General features: G+C 40.3%; 1 protein-coding gene across 2 annotated transcripts in view; it reads left to right on the plus strand.

Annotated features, from left to right (window-relative positions):
- The window catches only part of mtss1lb (MTSS I-BAR domain containing 2b), a 157,728-nt gene that overhangs the window by 132,870 nt on the left and 9,406 nt on the right, over window positions 1-15,452 (plus strand). The window contains exons 9-11 of one of the 2 annotated variants that reach the window (XM_060911662.1): window positions 994-1,091; window positions 6,811-6,943; window positions 14,115-14,189. In XM_060911662.1, the coding sequence (XP_060767645.1) occupies window positions 994-1,091; window positions 6,811-6,943; window positions 14,115-14,189 (306 nt within the window). Of the gene's footprint in view, window positions 1-993; window positions 1,092-6,723; window positions 6,944-14,114; window positions 14,190-15,452 lie in introns of both variants that reach the window. The other variant, XM_060911661.1, reaches the window with a different exon arrangement.

Here is a 15,452-nt window from a genome sequence, read left to right on the forward strand (position 1 = left end):
CGCCAAGCCACATACCGTATTATCCACATCAAAATCAAATCCCTTGAACCTAGGATAATGCTAAGGCTGTACACCAAATTTCATCAAAATCCGTTCACCACTTTTTGATGTTTAAAAACAGCCAAAAAAAAAAAATCCTGGATCTGTATACATATTCTGATTTGCATCAAAATCTAATCAATTGTCCCTTGGCCCATGACTCACCTTTCATCAAAAATTCATCAAAATCCGTTCACTACTTTTTGAGGTACATTGGGACCAGGCAAACAAACAAACAAAAACAAAAGGAGGTATGTGCTTCCAACTTTGTGGCAATAGTTTGGGAAAGGCCTACATTGGGGTGTGATGGTCAGGCGTCTGCATACTTTTGGCCATGACATTACTATGAGTTTTTGAGGTGACTACCGTACGTTACACAGTAGTTTGCTCTTTGTTTCAAGATAACAGACATCAGGGTACTCAGTTTTTTTTTTTTTTTAAAGGGTCATTTTTCTAAAAAAACTTAAAAAATAAAAGGGTCATTTTTCTAAAACCGACTAGTGGCCTAGTGGTAGCGTGTCCGCCTCTTGATCGGGAGATCGTGAGTTCTATTCATGGTCGGGTCATACCAAAGACCATCATAAAAATGGTACCTACTACCATCTGGCAAGGCACGCTGCAATACAGATGTGCATGGGGAGTTAAACTCTCGTGGTTACCAGAGGACTAGCCCCCCACTGTAACCCTAGCTATGTAATAGGCGAGAGGCTGAGGGCTACGGAAACGGAGATCGGTGCCGCCCGATGCGCCACCATACAGAGTTGGGCCTGGTTAGTACTTGAGTGGGAGACTGCCTAGGAATACCAGGTACTGTAAGGCGTGGGAAGGACTTTAACTTTTAACTAACATTTTTCTAAAGGACACAAGTAGTTTATTGGAAACAAAAACACACAAATGTACCTTTTAGCATTGTGCTTTGACAGATCTTTGGATTTATCTATATTTCCCTGTCAGGTGATAAAGGATCTGAAAGGTTCAGACTACAGCTGGTCCTACCAGACACCTCCATCCTCCCCTAGTAGCTCCGGCTCTCGAAAAAGCAGCATGTGCAGGTGAGACGAGGCGAGATCAGCCTTCCTGAGTTTATCTGAATGTTATTGTTGTAGATGTGTTCTTCTTTTGATTGTGCAGTTTTAAACCTAACATGTGTGAGATGGTATCTTTGTGTGAAGAGAGTTCTGCTGAAGTGGTGCTTGCATGTTTATCTACCTGCTGCTCCAGCCCACACATCGTGTTCATGCGGTTTCTGTATTTCGGATGCGTGTTAACATATCAGTGTGTGATCCTGTTCCTGTCTGGGTGTCCATTACAAACAGAGCAATAATGGCCCAGCTTGAGTGGTCATATGAAACCATAATTACCTGTGAGGGCTTATTACTGAACTGTGGGCTATTGAATCGAACTGTAACAATGTGTAACAGCGGATGTAATGTGACATGGTTTATGCCCGTTGATTTCGAGACAAATTACTCTGCCTCAGTGCTGAGTGCTTTCGCAAACTGCACTGTAGTCAGCAGTCATAAAACAATGTCCCTGCAGATAATATTTTGCACGCAAGATTTAATCCAGTGGGTCACAACTGTAATCGCGCTAAAGCTAAATTATTAGTAGTATTCTAATTTTCTTGATAAAATAATGTAGTATGGGATAAAAAGGTACCACTTATACTTTAGAAATAGTCCGTGTTGGATTTTTATTGAATAAAGTAAGTAAGTAAGGAACGAAACATAGCAGGTCATGCAAGTATAGAAAAATAGTGAGGAAACAGGATGTAGCGGTGTGTTGTGAAGCGGAGGTTTATTTATTTATTTATTTTTTCAATAACAGCACATCTCAAATTTATTCGTCATGTATCACAGCAGTTTGCCGATGCGAATTTTTAACATTTATTATTTATTAAGTAACAGCATGTCATACATTTTATCTGCATATATTTATATTTAATGTGGTGTAGCACCATGATACAAGTTAGCTCCTGTTATCACTTGCGTATGTTATCAACACCTAAATAGTGGTTCCTTCACTAACTTGCTTTTTTCTCTTGCTCATTAGTTCATAAGACAAAACGGACAGTTTTATTTTCATTTCATTTTACCGAGAAACCATAAACCCCTCTGTCCTGAAGACTTTCCAGTGTCTGAAAACTTTACCTTTGAGTAGCGCGGACACTAGAGACTCCTTCCAAAATGTCAAATAAATGTCTTATATATCATATAAACAGTTATATATTTTCGAAATCCAGTTATGTGGAGCATCTGCTCTTCAAATCGCTATGTAGTGTTACTAAAAATGATCAAATATTAGAACAAGCACATTAATGCATGACCCCAATTCCAAAAAAGTTGGGATACTGTGTAAAACATAAATAAAAACAGAATGTGAAGATTTGCAAATCATGGAAGCCCTATATTTCATTGAAAATAGACAACATATCAAATGTGAAAACTCAGAATTGTATTGTTTTTTGAAAAATATGTGCTCGATTTGAATTTGATGTCAGCAACATGTTTCAGAAAAGTTGGGACAGGGGCAACAAAAGACTGACAAAGTTGTGTAGTCCTCAAAATTGGCAACAGTCAGTAAGATGATTGGGTATAAAAAGAGCATCCCAGAGAGGCGGAGTCTCTCAGAAGTAAAGATGGGGTGGGTTCACCGCTCTGTGAAAGACTGCATGGGCAAACAGTGCAACAATTTAAGAATAATGTTCCTCAATGTAACACTGCAAAGAATTTGGGGATCACATCATCTATGATACATAACATCATTAAAAGATTCAGAGAATCTGGAGAAATCTCTGTATGCAAGAGACAAGGCTGAAAACTGACACTGGATGCCTGTGATCTTCAGGCCCTCAGGCGAAATTGCATTAAAAACAGACACGTGTCTGTAGTGGAAATCACTGTATGGGCTCAGGAACTTCAGAAAACCATCGTCTGTGAAAACAGTTCATTGCTGCATCCACAAATGCAAGTTAAAATCAGATATAAACAATATCCAGAAGCACCACCACCTTCTCTGGGCCCAAGCCCTTTTACGATGGACTGAGGCGAAGTGGAAAATTCTCCCAAGGTCTGCCAAATCAAAAGTAGAAATTCTTTTTTAGAAATCATGGACACCACGTCGTCCAGGCTAAAGAGGAGAGGGGCCATCTGGCTTTTCAGTGCACAGTTCAAAAGCCAGCATCTGTGATGGTATGAGGGTGTATTAGTGCACATGACATGGGTAGCTTGCACATCTGGGAAGGCATTGTTAATGCTGAATGATATATACATGTTTCAGAGCAATATGCTGCCATCCAGACAAAATCTTTTTCAGGGAAGGCCTTCCTTCTTTCAGCAAGACAATGCCAAACTGCTTTCTAGACATATTAAAACTGCATGGCTCCATACTAAAAGAGTCTGGGTGCTAAACTGGCCTGCCTGCAGTCCAGACCTGTCTCCCATTTAAAAAATTTGCAGGGATGAGAACTTTCCGCCGATTGGCGGATTTCCGACTTTTTCAGACCAAAATGATCGTTTGTGAGATCGATGTAAATCCATTGAGAAATTTTCTGGGGTATGGTTAACGATCTGTGGTCACCTTATAACGTCTTGATTCTTGGTGGCTCCGGGTTAACACACTCGAGTCTTTCGACATGTCGTAATTAACATTCACTTTTGCGACAATGTTTGACTTATTTGCGGTAGAATTTTTGGAAAAATCCCATCGCATGCAGTGTATAAACACAAGTACAGTACGCATGCTCTCCACACGTGGCTTGCAATCGCCATTCACCGATCCGTACACACTGTTTGACAATACGCATTGGTAACATCGGAAAGACACACATATTCAGACGGGATATTTTAGCATATCGACAATGGCAAAAGTCCTAGATAAGAAAGAAGAGGATCGAGCGAGGGAGATTGATAAAGGTGCAGGAATAAAGAACTGTTTTCGATGGGCTTGGTTAGAAAGAACACTGAATGTCGAGATCGACAAGCAGACTGTCACAACGAAGCTCGGTGATCACATCCGGAAAATAGACGTCCCAGGAAAAGTACTTTGCTCATTGTGTTCTGACATGATAAACTCCGCTAGTAGAGGGGCAAGGGCTATCGAACTTCACATATACACCAAAAAACACAAAGGTAGGTCGAAAATTATTTTGCCTGTTCAATGATTCATTATATTTATAATGTATATCGCACAAATCAATGCCATGATATATAAAAATAAATCAATATCAAATACAAGTGTGTATCTTTTATAAATGGGGTTAGCTTATCTAATGTAGCATGTTGGGGAGAATCATAGTATCATATCTATATTTCTGATAAAATTTTAGGTATGATACCATGTATAACTCTCCTACTTATTGCTCATTTCATGGGGGGGGATTGCTGGCATGTGCCGCATGGGAGCATCTGCCCAATTTTTTTAGGCCGAGATGAACTTATGGTTTTTGATTTAAAAAAAATTTCCAATATGTAATGCCAATTGTACATGCCTGTTCTTTAATTCAAAATCACCATCTCGATCTTCAGATTGACCATATGGTATCTGTATTACATTACACAACATCCTGTCCAGATAAAACCTAGTTAGTACACACAACAGTTGAAAGGGAAGTGATGAGTGATGTTGAATGTTGCCTGCTTAATATGCAAGAGCTCCTGCTACCATGATAACATCAGAAGAAAGCTTAAGAGAATTATATGATAGAACTTTTTTCTGGTTTGCACGTCATTTTAAAGGATTAGAGTATTCAAAGACATGAATAGCAAAAATGCAGAAATATAATACTGTAGAGCTCGTTTATATTACAAGGTGCATTGATTTTTTGAAATCATCAAATGTGAATTGATTAAAAACAAGTCTCTTGTACCATATTAATCATTTTCACCTGGGAGTCCACCAAGAAGGGGAATTTATTTCCAAATACATTGCAACTTTTTGTTGATGTGGAAAATGTGTTTTGCACATGGGAAACATGTTATTTGCACATGGGAAACATGTTATTTGCACATGGGAAACGTGGTTTTGGCCCAATTTTATGTGAATCACATGTGGGAATGTTTTACACATGTGGTAACGGTTTCCACATGTGCTCTACATGATAACACGTTACAAAATCTGATACCATGTATTCAACATGTTATTTGCACATGGGAAACATGTTATTTGCACATGGGAAACATGTTATTTGCACATGGGAAACATGTGGTTTTGGCTCAATTTTATGTGAATCACATGTGGGAATGTTTTACACATGTGGTAACATGCTTTCCACATGTGCTCTACATGGTAACACGTTACAAAATCTGATACCATGTATTCCACATGTGGTAACATGTGATCACATGTGAAATACATGTGAAGTTCATGTGGTTTTTCTGTAAGGGCTGGGCCCCCACCGGGGCTCTACCCTTGGGCCCCGCTGGGTGCCTGCGGCCCCCAAACCCCCGGCTTTTTTCAGACTTTTTAAATATTTTTCATTCTCATCCCTGCATTTGGCACATTATGAAGCGTAAAGTACAACAAAGGAGACCCTGAACTGTTGAGGAACTGAAATTGCATGTCAGGCAATAATGGGACAACATTTCTCTTTCAAAACTACAGCAATTGGTCTCCTCAGTTCCCAAACGTTTGCAGAGTGTTGTTAAAAGTAGAAGTGATGCAACACAGTGGTAAACATGCCCCCGTCCCAACTTTTTTGAAATGTGTTGCTGATATCAAATTCAAAACGAGCATATATTTAAAAAAAAACAATAAAATTTCTCAGTTTCAACATCTGATATATTGTCTTTGTACTATTTTCAATGAAATATAGGGTTTCCATGATTTGCAAATTATCACATTTTGTTTTTATTTACAGTTTACACAGCGTTCCAACGTTTTTGAAATTGGGGTTGTAAACCCCTCCTGACCAGTCAGCATCAGTGAGACGTTAATGACATTATATTTCCACATTGACAAACCCCTGACAGTGTATAAGATTTTATCGAACAAGTCAGACAAAATATCTCTTATGCTCAAGCATGACAATCATTGTCAGGACAATGACTATTTCAGCGTGCAGGTAATAGGTCAAGCTAATAAATTCATCTTAGAGAAATGAATTGAGGATTGCTCTAATTTAGGCTCTAGTGTGTTGTGTGGAAGTGCCATTGTGTGTCCATGTATGTGTTTACATGTGTTTAGCCTTGCATGGAGGTAGAGGAAGTGTCCATGTGTGGACATCTGCCATATTGTCCATGCCAGGCCCAGTGTCAGCTCATATCTGGATGTCTCCCGTTCTTACACTCTCTCCAACCTGTGTGTCTTCCATGTTATTCTCCTTCTTCCCCCTCTCATCCCCTTCATAACATTACACATTCACCAATTATGTTCCTCTGGCTTTTTATTCTTTTTATTATCGCATCCTACTCACATGACTTTCAATCTAAATGGTGTGAACTGTCTCATCACCATAACGTTATGTTTTTTTAAATTACTCACTTCCTCACTAACACTGTTATTTTTAATTCTATATATCCATTCTTATTTTCTCATGCTTCTGAACTATCCTTTTTGTCCTTCACACCTTTTTGAAATCCATTGCATGACTCATTAATACTCAAACCATCCTGAACCCCACCTCCATGCCTTCAACACCCACCCGTCCATGTCCTCTGTGCCTGCTGTGCCTCCCTCGCCCTGCAGCAGTGTGAACAGCGCCCACAGTAGTGCCTCTCGCTCATCGGGAGGCTCGCAAACTCACTCACCCAGTTCGTCCTGTCGCTACCGCAGCCTGGCACACCTGCCTCCAGGAGGTGCCCACCGCCTCAGCAGTGTCTCCTCCCACGACTCGGGCTTCATCTCTCAGGATGCCAACATCTACTCCAAACCTCCCTCACCCATGCCCTCGGACATCACCAGCCAGGTATAACAGCTTCACAATTAATAATAATAATAATAATAATAATTTACATTTATATAGCACCTTTCTCAAACTCAAGGTCGCTTTACATAGGTCAGAGAAAACAACACACACACACACACACACACACACACACACAAAAGGAGTTGCTAAAGAGTGGTGAGTTTATGCACTGGTGGAGAAATGTTCATGAAACAGAAAGGTTTTGAGATAAGATTTGAAGAAAGGAAGAGAAGAGCAGTCACGGAGGGGTTGAGGAAGGGAATTCCAGAGCTTGGGGGCCATGGCACTGAAGGACCTGCTACCCAGGGTACAGAGTCTAGTGCGAAGAACAGCAAGGAGATTATAGCTAGAGGATCTGAGAGATCGGGATGGAATATAAGGGGTCAGAAGATCACATATGTAAGAAGGAGCAAAGTTATGGAGAGCTTTGAAGGTGAGTAGTATGATTTTATATTTAATTCTGGACAGAACAGGTAGCCAGTGAAGCTGAGAAAGAATGGGGGTGATATGAGCAGATGGTTTGGTATGGGTGATGAGTCTCGCTGCAGAGTTCTGAATGTATCGTAGTCTTTGAAGGGATTTAGTAGGGAGGCCAATGAGAAGGGAGTTATAATAATCTAAGCCAGACATAATGAAGGAGTGGACCAACATTTGACCATCACTAGCGGAAAGGAACGGGCAAAGGCGGGCGATGTTCCGGAGGTGGAAGAAAGCAGTGTTGGTGATGGATTTAATGTGGGGATCAAAGCTGAGTGAGGGGTCAAGCGGTATTCCAAGGTTTCTAACAACAGGTGAAGCTTTAACACGTGCACCATCGATGTTAAAGGAACAGTCCACCGTACTTCCATAATGAAATATGCTCTTCTCTGAATTGAGACGAGCCGCTCCGTACCTCTCCGAGCTTTGCGCGACCTCCCGGTCAGTCAGACGCAGTCAGACGCGCTGTCACTCCTGTTAGCAATGTACCGGTAGCTAGGCTCAGCATGGCCAATGGTATTTTTTGGGGCTGTAGTTAGATGCGACCAAACTCTTCCGCGTTTTTCCTGTTTACATAGGTTTATATGACCAGTGATATGAAACAAGTTCAGTTACACAAATTGAAACGTAGCGATTTTCTATGCTATGGAAAGTCCGCACTATAATGACAGGCGTACTAACACCTTCTGCGCGCTTCGGCAGCGCATTGATACGGAGCTCAGATATCAATGCGCTGTCGAAGCGCGCAGAAGGTGTTAGTACGCCTGTCATTATAGTGCAGACTTTCCATAGCATAGAAAATCGCTACGTTTCAATTTGTGTAACTGAACTTGTTTCATATCACTGGTCATATAAACCTATGTAAACAGGAAAAACGCGGAAGAGTTTGGTCGCATCTAACTACAGCCCCAAAAAATACCATTGGCCATACTGAGCCTAGCTACATTGCTAACAGGAGTGACAGCGCGTCTGACTGCGTCTGACTGACTGGGAGGTCGCGCAAAGCTCGGAGAGGTACGGAGCAGCTTGTCTCAATTCAGAGAAGAGCATATTTCATTATGGAAGTACGGTGGACTGTCCCTTTAAGACTGAAACTGGAGGATTTATACAATGAAGATTCGGGGCCAATAAACATGAGTTCTGTTTTATCTGTGTTAAGTTTTAGAATTTTTTTTCTGCATCCACAGCTTTAGGTCTGATAGACAGTCATTGAGGGAACTGGGAGGGGAATCAGCAGGGGAGGATGTAGTGAGACATAGCCCATGTTTACATTAGACCGTATCAGCGGATCATCAGATTAACGTTTTTAAAACGATTAGCATGCACACAGCAACACCAATACACGATTTGCGTGCACATAGCAACACCAATACACGGATACGCTCGGCTCCGCAGGCATCCTGCGCTCCAAATCACTCCGCCCTGAACAGCGAGTGCCCTCTGGAGGGTGCGCACTCCGGCCCTGCGCAGCTCACAGAGCACGTGAGTGAAGTGCACAACCACTGATTCAGGACTGAGCCGCTGTGTGTGTCCCAGCGCATATCACTTACCACTTGCAAGTGGAAGGATGGCAAGCCTAAAGACAATCATAACTACACAATGGGCAGTATTTGCATCAGTATTTGCAGTATTTTCATACTTTTATACTCTTTAATGAAAGGTGATACAAGGCGGAAGTCCGCGCCGTTTTTCAGCAGTTGCGTCACATGACCAACGCCAGCGAATCAGGAAGGTGGATGTCACAGTGACGTTGTCCAATGACGACGCCAGCTAGAGCTCAGCACAGCGTATCCGCGTATTCTCAATGTTTACACAGCACCGGAGCTGACACGATCTGGATTGAATACGTGGACGCTGGCGGATTCCCGTTTCCCAGCGTTTCCAGGCGGTTTAATGTAAACGGACAGTGCATCCGCGAAGAAAACGAGACAGATACGGTCTAATGTAAACTTGGCCATAGTTGGGTGTCATCAGCATATCAGTGGAAGTTCAGACCATGGTTACGAATAATTTGGCCAAAGGGCAGGATGTACAGTGCTCAGCGTAAATGAGTACAGCCCCTTTGAAAAGTAACATTTTAAACAATATCTCAATGAACACAAACAATTTCCAAAATGTTGAAAAGACAAAGTTTAATATAACATCTGTTTAACTTATAATATGAAAGTAAGGTTAATAATATAAACTTAGATTACACATTTTTCAGTTTTACTCAAATTAGGGTGGTGCAGTACAGCCCACAACAAAAACTACTCCATCTAGTACTTTGTATGGCCTCCATGATTTTTAATGACAGCACCAAGTCTTCTAGGCATGGAATGAACAAGTTGGCGACATTTTGCAACATCAATCTTTTTCCATTCTTCAACAACGACCTCTTTTAGTGACTGGATGCTGGATGGAGAGTGATGCTCAACTTGTCTCTTCAGGATTCCCCATAGGTGTTCGGTTGGGTTCAGATCAGGAGACATACTTGGCCACTGAATCACTTTCACCCTGTTCTTCTTCAGAAATCCAACAGTGGCCTTAGATGTGTGTTTAGTCATGTTGGAAAAGTGCATGACGACCAAGGGCACGGAGTGATAGTAGCATCTTCTCTTTCAGTATAGAGCAATACGTCTGTGAATTCATGATGCCATCAATGAAATGCAGCTCCCCGACACCAGCAGCACTCATGCAGCCCCACATAAGGACACTGCCACCACCATGTTTCACTGTAGGCACCATGCATTTTTCTTTGTATTCCTCACCTTTGCGACGCCATACAGTTTTGAAGCCATCAGTTCCAAAAACATTTATCTTGGTCTCATCACTCCAGAGTATAGAGTCCCAGTAGTCTTCATCTTTGTCAGCATGGGCCCTGGCAAACTCTAGGCGGGCTTTTTTGTGCCTGGGCTTTAGGAGAGGCTTCTTTTGTGGACGGCATCCATGCATGCCATTCCTCTGCAGCGTACGTATTGTGTCACGGGAAATAGTCACCCCAGTTTGGCTTTCTACTTCTTTAGATAACTGCAGTGAACTTGCATGCCGATTTTCTTCAACCCTTCTCATCAGAAGACGCTCCTGTCGAGGTGTTAACTTCCGTAGACGACCTGGACATCTCTGTGAGATGGTTGCAGTTCCAGCTTTCTTAAATTTTTGTACCACTTTTGCTACAGAATTCTGACTGATAAGTAAAGCTTTGCTGATCTTCTTGTAGCCTTCACCTTTGTGGTGTAAAGAAATTATTTTCTTTGGGGAATCCTGAAGAGACAAGTTGAGCATCACTCTCCATCCAGCATCCAGTCACTAAAAGAGGTCATTGTTGAAGAATGGAAAAAGATTGATGTTGCAAAATGTCGCCAACTTGTTCATTCCATGCCTAGAAGACTTGGTGCTGTCATTAAAAATCATGGAGGCCATACAAAGTACTAGATGGAGTAGTTTTTGTTGTGGGGTGTACTCATTTTTGCACCACCCTAATTTGAGTAAAACTGAAAAATGTGTAATCTTAGTTTATGTTATTAACCTTACTTTCACGTTATAAGTTAAACAGATGTTATATTAAACTTTGTCTTGTCAACATTTTGGAAATTGTTTGTGTTCATTGAGATATTGTTTAAAATGTTACTTTTCAAAGGGGGTGTACTCATTTACGCTGAGCACTGTATCTAAGGAAAAGGAGGGGCCCAAGAACAGACCCCTGGGGGACACCACAAGTAAGAGAGTTACTACTCTTAAAGCAAGATAATGGTGAATACAGGTGAATATGGTCATTATAGATAGATAGATAGATAGATAGATAGATAGATAGATAGATAGATAGATAGATAGATAGATAGATAGATAAACAGTTTGATGATATTCAAACAAGTATTTGTTTTATTAGAATTTTTTAAAATTAAAAAAAAATATTTATTTTTACAAATGAGGCTTTGTCGACTTAAATATGTAGAACTTTGCATAATTCATAAAACAAACAAAAAATCTAGTATTTTGATGGTAAAATTAAAATATTTATTTTGCTTTCAAGAGGAAGAGTTTTACGGAACGGTTTGTTGGAATGTAATTTCTTTAATGTTTAATCATGACAAGACCATACACTGTAACAAAAAAATATATACATTTGAAGGAAATTCCTGTATAGTATCATTGTAAGTGGGGATAAGTATGAACACATAAAATTGCATGAATTTATTTCTTCTAAGAAACAGCAGTGTTTGGTTCTGAGTATAGAAAAAAAATCAGATTTTTGAGAAAAATTGTTTTAAATATACTGTGCGGTTTATTGTCCTTAGTCCAGTTAATGTAGCTTATATGTTTTATAGAAGACACTGACATGCATCTCATAATGACGCATACATTGTCGTACACATTATTAAAAGAAAAAGCTTTTTCAGGATATATGACGTGACAGGAACGTGCCATGCAGGCGGCGCTTAAGCCGTCATCAGAGTTGCTAAGTTTCAGAAATTGTTGTGGTTGTAACCATTTTTTTTCTTGTTTTAATATTTATATTGCTCGAATTTAAGATTAAATATTTTATAAACGCAGTTTATTTAAAATTTTGAACAATGGTTGGAGCAAAATTAGTATTTGTTGGCTAGACTATTGGAAAGTACAGGACTGACACTCCTGTATTTCAGTGTGTGATGTGTTTGAGGAGCATGATGAGATTCTCGGACATGTTAACTGGCCGACAAAATCACCAGACCTCAATTTAATAGAAAACTTCTTGGATTATCTGGAGAAACAGAGAAATTATACTTGTCAGGATTGCGCTGAAAGAGCACACACAAATTGTAGATGATTTGCAAACCATGCTGGAGAGCGGGCTACTGATTGGAGACATCCCAAGACACTTGTCCAATGAATCCTTACCTGATAGGCACAGTGCTGGTATTAAAAGTAGACGGCCTTTCGATTTCATAAAATCGGTGAAATTTAGTTCCCTCTGAAATCTGGTCAGTGTGATATATGTTTATTTTTGTAATATCTTTAAAAAACCAGGCTATTCTGTGGCTGGGAAGTTATTTAATTTGAGAGGATTCCCTCACAAATAATGTGCATGAAATTGCTTGCTTCGCGCAGTCGAGCAGACAGAGGAAGTCCGTGTGCGCATGCGCATGCTTACCTGGGTCGTCGTCATCGTTGTCTTCTTCTTCTGGGTTTTACGGCAGCTGGCACCCACAGTGTTGCATTACTGCCATCTACAGGTTTACCTTTGACTGTGCACTGACAGTTACATCATTCTGTCGCTAAACGAACAGCTGATCACACTGAGGTGCTCACTGACCACCGATATTTATTAGCTTGGTCCTGCGTTTCCTTTCTTTTGCAACATAACGTCTTTTCTTCTCACTTTCCGTTATTGTAATCGGTCTTTCACATTTCATTCGCACACACATTTCATTTTCACATTTCATTCGCACACATTCGCCATTGTTCTCTCCTGTTTCAGATTTGTATCCCACAATGCCTTGTACGAACGGGGAAAGCCTGGGGAAACGTGATGCATGACACAGTATCTTGAATGAGGTCACGGTGAAGCAGGAAAAAATAGCAGAGTGGCTCTAAATTCATTCATTGTTTTTTTAGGAAAAAAGTAATACAATTGGAAGTCTGTGATTTGAATTCTGTAGCTTTTGGTCCACTAAACAAAATAATTGGGTGTCGGTGAAAATTCTTTTTATGATCTCAATGTGAAAAATCTGAAAGGCAGTCTACCTGGAAAATGAAGGGAAGTGTAAGTATGTGTTAAAGAAAAAAATGACGCATGTTAAAGGACATATTCTGGACCAATTTTGTTTTTTTTTAATATGAAAGTACGTCCCTTTACACACTCATACAGAAGGGTTATTTTGCACAAGGCCATCTGTCTACAGCAGAAAAAAATAAAATAAGAAAACGCGTCTGGAAAAATCCCAAGGGAGTCTGGAGCCACATTCGTGACGTCACCTGCGGAAGCGCCAGCAGGCTGTGCGAGCTTTGCACGGTTTCAGTGCACAGCCTGTGTAGACCAAGCGCTCCCATTTCTCTCTCATTGTCCGGTCTTTTGGGAAACGATGAGTACTAATCCCATCAAGATTGGTGTTGCTACACCCTCCTACGATACATCTGTTAACCATTTTAATAATTACGTGATAATGTTGAAGAAATTTGCAGAAAACCACCAGGTCGTTTTCTCAAAAACAAACCAGCGCTGACGTAGGATTCAGAGGGAGGCGTCCCACACGCAACGTCACGAAAATTAATGTTTCCCGAGAAATCCAAATGCCAAGTTTTTTCGGAGGCGGACCAATTCACCTCAAATGGCTTGATTTCAACTGAATTTTTCTGGTATTGTGCAAGGTAAAAAAATTGCAGAGAATGCAGAAAGTTACAGATATTTGACCAAAGTTTAATATAAAATAGAAGAATTACATTGATCTCGCTCCTGAATTTACCCGTGATATTCACTTTAAGGCTGATGTTTTGTCTGGATAGCTTTTGCTTATGTTTTTGTCTGTCTCCTGTGTTTCAGTGTGTAATTGTAAATCAGGGCTTAACCTCCCAGTGTTGGGTATGAGTTTACTGAAAGATGTCAAAATGAAAACGAGGACCATTTTCAGTGTTCGATGAACAATGCTAATTGAACGAATGGTTAAGTGCAGTAATGTGAATAGTAGAAAGAAGAATGTGTTTTCATGTGCATTTGTGCTCCTTTGTTCTGTAGAAGTCTTCAAGTTCAGCATCTTCAGAGGCATCAGAAACGTGTCAGTCAGTGAGTGAATGCAGCTCTCCTACAACAGTAAGCGTGCATGCATGCACACACACACACATTTGTCTCACTATCATTGTGAGGACCTTCCATTGACATAACTATTATTGCAGTTCATTAATGCTGTGCCTGCACCTAAACCTAACCCTAACCTCAGTAATGAAAAGGAAACTTTTTTGCTCTTTTATTTTATTTATTTTTAATTAATTAATTTATTTATTTATTAAAACACAAGAGCAGCAATTTCCTTGTGGGGACCATCCAAATGTCCCCACAAGGTTTGAAATTGTCAGATTTTACTATCCTTGTGGGGACATTTGGTCCTCAGTAGTATATAAACACACACACACACACAGCCCTGTTTAAGTTCTTCCACTGACCTGTGGTTTTACTGGAACAAAATATTGACAGGGTGCTATGAGCATTTTCACGCTTCAGCATATTTTCTGTGAAAGCTGTTCTTGAAAGCTTATCACTGATTCACCTGAAATCAGTCATTTTTGAGTAAACTTGGACACAGGCGTGCCATATATGAAAGCCATCCATTATTCAAGCCAAGTCTAACACCATAATTGTACAAAAAGAAATATTTTACACAATTTTAGACTTTAACAAATTTTTCCTTATAAAGACCAACTGAATGTCCTCACAAGGTCATGTATTCCCATCATCATTAAGACACTCGGTCCTCACAAATGAATAAAACATTCACATAAAAAGTAAGCAGCACAAGTTTCATTAGCCCATCCCCTCCTGCTGTCATTTTAACCTTAATAATAAAAATAATAAGTTAAATTTATATAGCGCCTTTCTCAAACCCAAGGTCAAATTACAATTATAAGGAAAGGGTGGGAAAGAAAAAAAAAGTCCACCACATAAAGGTCAGGATGTCATTCCAATGGTGTAGCAGCCACAGTCCCATGAAAACAAGTCCCACACCGCCTGCACAGCCGCCGCGATGCCACCGGGCAACACCGCCCGGAACACCGCGCCATGGAACCACAAAGCGAGCACAGAAGCACGTTTTTTTTTTTTAATTAGCGTGTATCTATCATTCTATGCATATAGAGTGTAACAGTTTAGTGCGTTCATCATGCATTATTCTATCCACATCCACTGGATAAGAGCAATCACACGCTCTGATTGGCTACTCTACTACTAGGATATCAGCTCATATACCATGAGTAGAGAAAAACAAAATGGCGGCACGTGTTGCTGAACCAACAGAGGGCGAAATAAAAACTATTTGAAAACAAAACCCCCCAAAAATGCAAAAAAAAAGCAACAAAATAT

This window comes from Neoarius graeffei, chromosome 27 (genome assembly GCF_027579695.1).
Source record: "Neoarius graeffei isolate fNeoGra1 chromosome 27, fNeoGra1.pri, whole genome shotgun sequence".
NCBI classification, from domain to species: Eukaryota; Metazoa; Chordata; class Actinopteri; order Siluriformes; family Ariidae; genus Neoarius; species Neoarius graeffei.